At 44.0% G+C, this 7,934-nt stretch overlaps 1 protein-coding gene across 1 annotated transcript; it reads right to left on the bottom strand.

The window, feature by feature from the left end:
• Positions 1–651: 651 nt before the first annotated feature.
• On the bottom strand, positions 652–7,928 carry LOC107298541 (metabotropic glutamate receptor 3-like; the record flags this gene model as incomplete). The annotated part of the gene is made up of 2 exons (XM_015827919.1): positions 7,896–7,928; positions 652–1,507 (listed from the first exon to the last, which is right to left on the bottom strand). A coding segment is annotated over exon 2 (724 nt), but the record flags the coding sequence as incomplete, so codon positions are not given.
• Between the last annotated feature and the right edge of the window lie 6 nt (positions 7,929–7,934).

Below are 7,934 nucleotides of genomic sequence, written 5' to 3'. Positions count from 1 at the left end.
AACTCTTGAATAAGATTTCTGGAAAAATTCCTGAACTGATCTCTGAAGATTGCTGAAAACACAACTGAAGTGAATTGACTGTGTGTGTGCATGCACACCTATGATGAAAACAGAGACAATATCTGAATCAACTATATTAACTTGGAAGTTAATGGAGAGAGCCAGGTTGGTGTGATGGTGAAGGCATTAGACTAGAAACTGGGAGACAGTGAGTTGTAGTCCCAGCTTAGGCACGAAACCAGTTGGGTGACCTTGGGCCGGTCACTTTCTCTCAACCCTGGGAAGTAAACAATCGCAAACCACTCCTAAAAACACTGCCAAGAAAACTGCAGGGACCTGTCCAGGCAGCTTCTGAGAAGGGGACATGTTGAAGAGAAGAAACACAGATATCAACACACATGTGTATGTTACAAATGCAGATGAAAGAAAAAGAGCCAGATCTGACTCAACTACATTGACTTGGAAGAGCACGTTCTTCAAAAGAAATGCTTCCTACTGACTCCTGCACATACCTTCCATTGGATTTTCACACCACGCCACACCTGGAACTCATGGCTACTTCACTGCCCTTCTTCTCCATCTTTTCTTCTCTAGACTCCCCAAACTATAACCATTTTCTAGGGAAAGCATCAGAAGAGGCTGATTGTTTACCTGTAAAGTTGACTTTGAGCAAATAGTCTTTGTAGAGCTTCTTGCCATCCAAATGCCTCATGCTGTCGCAGAGCTTGGTAGTGTTTGGACACATTGTCCGCTGCATTTTATGCAAGGCGTGGGCCATGACATACACCGCGTTTACCACGAACATGATCTTGGATTCTTGTTCGTAATTGGAACTGTTAATAGACAGATGCTTGTCACAAGCTTTTTTGTGGGTTTTCCTGTTCTGAAGGCTGCACTGGAATTTCTGCTCCCAGAAATCCTTAAACCAGGGATCGCGATGGTTAGTATAGGGGGTGAGACTCTGGAAGTATCTATCAAACTCTTTGATTGGGTGGGAAGCAAGCTCTAAAGTGATGGCCCCATTGGCAACGTGTTCGTTGCCCTTGACCACACTCTCCTGGGCTCCCCAGCCGTCACTGGCCACCCAGGTAAAGGAGACATTGAACCGGTTGGCTGCAGCGATGAGTTCCCGAGAGTCATCGCTGCGCATGAACAAGACGACCACTTTTGCGTTGGGCTTCTGGAGGAGTTCTCTAATGACGCTGTCGTAGGACTTTCGAATGTTGGATCGGCCGACCTTCTCAGAGGTGGCGATGCAGATGTTCCTTAGCCGGGCTTCTTGTTCAAAGGCTTCGATCCCTGTTTCTCCATAGTCTCCTTCCGAGGCAACCGTGGACACGTACGTCCAGTTAAAGAAGCGCAGAATCTCAGCCATGGCCTTGGCTTGATAGAAGTCTGGAGGCACCGTCCTTGCAAAGTAGTCGTACCGGGTCTTATCACTGAGCTTGGCACTGGTGGAGGCGTAGCTGATCTGAGGAATCTGGAAGAGCCGGAGCAAGTTTGCAACCTGGAAAGAGAGAGAGAGAGAGAGAGAAAACAGTATTAGGATGCCTAGAGAAGGTCCACCCTCATTCCAGGAGTGGATCCAGAGTTCTGTGAATGATCTGAACTCTTCTGGATGACTCTGGGGCATCTCATAGGATGCCAGCCCCCAAATGTAGATCTGATCAAAAAAAATTTTTTTTACTCTAATTAAGACTAAAACTACTTTTATTAAGATTGGCTATGGTAACAGAAGATTGCAACTCTGATTATGATTTATTACGTGAATTAGATGATTTATTACATGAATTAGAGAGGTGTCTGATGCATTTTCGCATTCCTCCTTTATTGTTTGGGCTTATCCAATGTTTTCCTTCCTGATGCTTTGTTAAAAAAAAATCTCTCTCTCTCTTTAGCCTTACATATGATAGAATCCTTGGATTCCTTCCTTCCTTCCTTCCTTCCTTCCTTCCTTCCTTCCTTCCTTCCTTCCTTCCTTCCTTCCTTCCTCCTTCCCTCGCTCCTTTCTTTCTTTCTTTCTTTCTTTCTTTCTTTCTTTCTTTCTTTCTTTCTTTCTTTCTTTCTTTCTTTCTTTCTTTCTACCTACCTACCTACCTACCTACCTACCTACCTACCTACCTACCTACCTACAAATTTTCAGAACTACAGTTGAAGAAAGATAAGATGACATACCCATTTGAGAAGAATTAATGAATGGGTAAGAATCAGAAATCAAATACAGGTTTTAGTAAAGCAACAAAGCAGAAGTCTTGGTTTTATCATCAAACATAATTCAATAACCACGTTCTTTCTTCTTATAACATTTCTGTTTATTGTAGTTTTCTTCTCAGCAGCAGCAAAGGGGAGACCGAATAGGATTAAACGTACCTGTATGGTATTCAGAAACCATAAATTAGCTTACCATTTTGTACAAATCTAACCGTTGAACTTTGAGAATTAGATATTCCTTTCCTAGAATGCACAGTATTGATTATATTGAATCAGTGATTGTTCAATGAACTATTACAGTATAATCAGTTTGGACTCAGATGTCGAATATTTAAATGAGTATATCTGCATTTCTACAAATGTGAGATTTAAATCTTTTAATTGCATCACTAGGATATAATAAGATTTTATCCCTGTGTAACAGATTCTCTCACATTTGTGCCTGCAGGGAAAGAGTTGAGACAAAAATATCCTCAAAAAATGGAAGTGATGGCTGTTTAAAGTTACCTCCTGCCACATCCATCTTGAAAATCGCACTGCAAAAATGATCTGAATATTCATGATCGGCTATTAAAACCCTCCAGGAAGATAAAAGCTTAAAGAACTTTGTGACGTCACCAACAATCAGAGCAATCAGATGAGATGCCTGTAATCCTTGTACCGGTTGTATCGACTCGCAGGCACTTCCAGTTGATGAGTTGTTATCTTCCAGTGATGTCTTCTGGCTCTTTGACTGAAGTATGTGTTGACAGATGGCCGATGAGCCAAAAAAGAATAACTACTTAAGTAGGAGAATTGCTTTGGGTAAGTCTCCATCTGAGCCTTATTTCCTTCAAATGTTCTTTCTGCTAATAGCAGAAATCAAAGTTTTGGAGGTCAGCTCTTTAATATTTAAATTTTGGAAGGCCCTAGGTTCGATCTGCAGGAACTTCTGTTAAATAATTTTAATCACGCTTGGAAAGATCTTGAGATCTTGGAGAACATTCAGATTTTGAAACTACTGACCTGAAGGAGGCATTATTCTGAGCCAACATTTAGAAGTTTCATACTTTCTTGTAGATGATACTGAGATGTTGTTATTTTTTTCCCTAACTGTGCTACTGCAGGCAAGACTGGAAATGTTTGGTGGCGGTTTATTCTCCAGGCTTGTTTAGCTTCCGAATGTTTCATCATCAGGCTAGGTGACCTCCTCGGCGGGACTTCGGTTGAAGTGTCTTTGTTTCAGTTCTCCTCCACTTTTATTGATATCTATCATGTGGCCATGTGGTTAGTGGGTCCGGAACAAAAATCATTGGCCATGCCACCATATGCTACATACATGAATTCATCAAAGTCTGGTATTCTACCAACGGATCCATCAACCAACATGTTGATTTGGAGCCGTATCAACCAATGATGGCACTCTCCCCTTGGTGACCTTCACTTGACATCACCAGCCAGTCACACAGCATGTCATACGGCATGACTAGCTGGTCACATGACCCACATGACCACATGAGATCAAGAAAAGCGGAGAGGACCTGACACAATGCGTTTATTAATGGAGAACCGGCGAGCTCTCATTGATTGGCTAGGGCTCTCCAAGCAAAGCCTCTAGGGTAGACGTCTGATCGGCTGAAGGGTCTCTTTACCAAACTCTTTGAGATCCCTTACAGCAGGGGTGTCAAACTCAATTTCATTGAGGGCCGCATCAGCATTGCGGTTGTCCTCGGGGGGCTGGGTGGGTGTGGCCAGGGTGGGTGCGGCCTATTGGGTGGGTGTGGATGGAGTGGGTGTGGCCTACTGGGTGGGCATGGCCAGCTCTACATCGTTCGCGTCAAGGGTGCCTCTGGGGGCCTGGGCAGGAGTGGGACAGATCTGAGGGTCTCTGGCAGAAGGGAGTGGGATCAGGGCAAGCGCCAAGGCATGGTCCACTGGAAGAGCCTGCTGAAACCCCTCCCCTGGAGCCCATCAAGCCGGATATGTGAAGTAGGTGAGGGCCATTTGCTGGCCACTTCCAGGCAATGGTGCATTTCTTCATTCCTCACAAAGGGTGACACCTCCCCAGCATGCACCCAAGGGGCGGGACCAATGCGGCAGGGGCTGGTCCCTTGCTGTTTCCAGACGGCCTTGTGGAGCTAAGACTGACTGCGTTTCAGCATAGATGGCCACCACAAAATTGTACATTGGCTCCCGGGGGGCCAGGACCAGGGCCAAGGCAGCAGGGGCCGTTCCCTCACTGTTTCCAGGATGGCTTCATGGGCCACATGAAACCACTTCGCGGGCCACATCTGGCCCCCGGGCCTTGTGTTTGACATGTCTGCCTTACAGTGAAAGCAAGATGGAGGAATAGTCTGCTCGATTTAGAGTGCATTAGGAATCATTTATTCAAATTATTTGCAAATGATGCTGTTGGAAGAACTCAGTCTCTTCCCCGATGTGTTATCTTAGAATATGCTCCTTGCTTTAGGGCACCTGAACCTGTTGACAGAAATTCAAGATTGCAATGTGGGATTGCTTTAAAATAAACAAAGCCCTGTGTCCGATAGAATGTGATCGGATTCCCAGGAGGCAGGGGCCACTGTCCAGAGGAACAGGAAACAGCACAGATACTGTAGTGCAGGGGTGTCGAACACAATTTCATTGAGGGCTGCATCAGCATTGCAGTTGCCCTCAGGGGGCCGGGTGGGTGTGGCCAGGGTGGATGCGGCCTACTGGGTGGGTGTGGATGGAGTGGGTGTGGCCTACTGAATGGGTGTGGCCAGCTCTACATCATTCGCGTCAAGGGTGCCTGTGGGGGCCTGGGCAGGAGTGGGACAGATCTGAGGGTCTCTGGCAGAAGGGGGTGGGACCGGGGCAAGTGCCAAGGCATGGTCCACTGGAGGAGCCTCACTGTTCCTCTCAGGCCATGCAGGGGGGTGGGGCTTATGGAGCTAAGACTGAATGTGTTTCAGCATAGATGGCCACCACAAAATTGTACATTGGCTCCCCGCTGGCCTGGGCCAGGGCCAAGGCAGAGGGGGCCGTTCCCTCACTGTTTCCAGGATGGCTTCACGGGCCACATGAAACTTCGCGGGCCACATCCGGCCTGTGGGCCTTGTGTTTGACATGTCTACAGTAGTAAGTTTGTGTGAGAGAAGGAGGATGAAGACAGCTCCTCCCTAATAGTTCCCAGAGTATATCTTTAATGATGCAGCCTAGGAGAGAAGCAACCTAGAACTAAGGAGAAATTTCCTGACAGTGAGAACAATTAATCAGTGGAATGACTTGTCTCTAGAAATTGCAGGTGCTCCATCATTGGATGATTTTAAGAAGAGATTGGACAACCATCTGTCTGAAATGGTATAGGGTTTCCTGCCTAAGCAGGAGGTTGGACTAGAAGACCTCCAGGGTCCCTTCCAACTGTGTTATTCTGTGATGCAAATAGTCTGTTTTAGTTTGGCAAGATTTCTGCCTATAGAGGAGGCACAGAAAAAAAAAACCCTGCTTAGAAGAATCAATGGTGTCTTTCTTGGTTTTTGAAGCCTGGCACTACAGTATATGAATTCAGAGTTCAATGGAATAGAATATAATATACTGTATATCCGATATCATATATTAATTAGTTCATAACGGGTGTCCAGCTAGATGTTTTAATTAGTTCTTGGCTCATGGGAATTCATTGGATGCCTTTATAAATTCATGTGCAATATAATTTGACTTATTGGAAACTGATCTAAGCCAGGAGAGCCCAAAGAATGCTTCTGGATCACACACGCCCTACCTCCTAGAATCCTTGAGGATGGAGAGATTAAAAAAATTAAGGATTTTTTTTTCTTATTCTGTAGCATTGGAGTATATTAAAAGTACAATGGATGTTTGCAACTAGCATGTATTTATGACTGTTGCAGCATCCCATTTTAACAAGCAAAGTTAATAGGGGAAGCCAGATTTGTTTAATGAGTATGTAATTTATATAATCGTAAAATTGTCCATGCTCACTTAACAACCGTCTTGCTTAGCAATAGAAAGTCCTGGTTGTCAGTTAAGGACTGTATGTGTACAGTAGCTACCAGATTTGGGCTGCATAAATTGAGATGACCACTAGACAGCAGCAAAGAGCTGGTATTTGCTCCACGTCTCTGCTGCCATCTAGAGCTTATCTGGATTTCTGCAGCTCAGGTCAAGTACAACTCAGTTCTTAAGATTTCGGTACTTGTTTCAAATGTTTCAACAAACTTGCAAAAAGCAGCAATTTCTTTTCAGGAAAAACAAATCCTTTTTGAATATGTCTTTGATCCTGCAATCAGTTGTTTTCTTCTCTTGACCTCAGGAGAGAAGCCCATTTTAAGCTAAACTATTTAAATGCAGAGCCCTGAACTGGGTTATGCGTCTAATTTTTAATTGTGAAGAGGAATCTGAAAATTTAAGACAAGCAAAATAAGAACTGGAAGGGCAAATTATTCGAGATTTTCTGGCTGTTGCTCAAACTAGACCTACAATCTTGAATGCAAAAAGTCTCATTGTTGACATTTAGTGGTTATCATTTTGTCAGCCGGGTATGTTAGGGTTATTCTGTGTCTCAGATTTGAAATATCAATCATATGATCATTTAAGCCAGTTTCACTATTCTAGAGTTAAATGGACAGAAATGTTTAGTATTCTATGTTCTATTTATTTTTCATGATAGACCCAGGTTTAATCTCAGAATTTGTAAACTTCAAATGTAGTTCCTAGCAGAATCATATGCCACGAGGACTCTACCTTGTTTGAGATACGTGCTCATTAACCATGTTGGCTGGGGACGATGGAAATCAGGGCTGTTTGGTGGCAAAAAGAAAAAAGGCAAGTTGACACCCACAACCATAATCAAGGACCTAATCTTTTCTATGTGCACCAAGAGACATGTAACCAGAGGTGGGGATGTTCCCACTTCCAGGCTAATTCTGTTGATATCCAACAAATTCTATTGTGGAGACGCCAAAGAGATCATTCAGAAGAACCGCGTCCAACTGAAATAAAGAAGAGATAATTCTGCCTATTCATATGATAGCTGAGTTTTCAAGTTGCCCGGCATGTTTCAGAAAGCAAAGTCCACCTAGAAAAACATGTGGTTTCTTTCCTTCCAACCATCCCCTCCTTCTAAATTATGATTTTTCTGGAAATGAGCAAAACTATTGGTCTTACTTGCCTTGTCTTGCCTTTGGCTGCTTATGGTGCATTATGAAATCTGACCACAACCATTTTGTCACAGAGTACTATTCCATACTATACTATACTATACATACCATACTATACATACTATTCCATAGTGCTTTACAGCCCTCTCTAAGCAGTTTTACAGAGTCAACCTCTTGCCCCCAACAATCTGGGTCCTCATTTTACCGACCTTGGAAGGATGGAAAGCTGAGTCAACTCTGAGCTGGTCAGGATTGAACTCCAGACTGTGGGCAAAGTCAGCCTGCAAATACTGCATTCTAAGCATTGTGTAACTGAAGGTGACGGGGAGTTTTATCACAATACATGTAGAGGACATAAGATTGTGAAGGCTGCATGGATCATTTTAGCCAGACCGTCATCCCCTCCAATTCCTTTGCCTTAAACTAGGACTGCACAACCCAACCTGACCAATCCTGATCTCCCGATCAGGAGACCCATAGATTTCCTGAAACAGGTGAATGATCACAGACATGCTATACTATATTTTTATGGATGGAGTGGCTCACCTGTATGGAAACGCTGCTATAAGATCCTCCGATGACCCC

The sequence above is a fragment of the Protobothrops mucrosquamatus genome, unplaced genomic scaffold (assembly GCF_001527695.2).
Source record: "Protobothrops mucrosquamatus isolate PMUCROS unplaced genomic scaffold, P.Mucros_1.0 scaffold4068, whole genome shotgun sequence".
Lineage (NCBI taxonomy): Eukaryota > Metazoa > Chordata > Lepidosauria > Squamata > Viperidae > Protobothrops > Protobothrops mucrosquamatus.
Note: the sequence above shows the minus strand (reverse complement) of the source record. Positions and strands in the feature narration are given on the sequence as shown.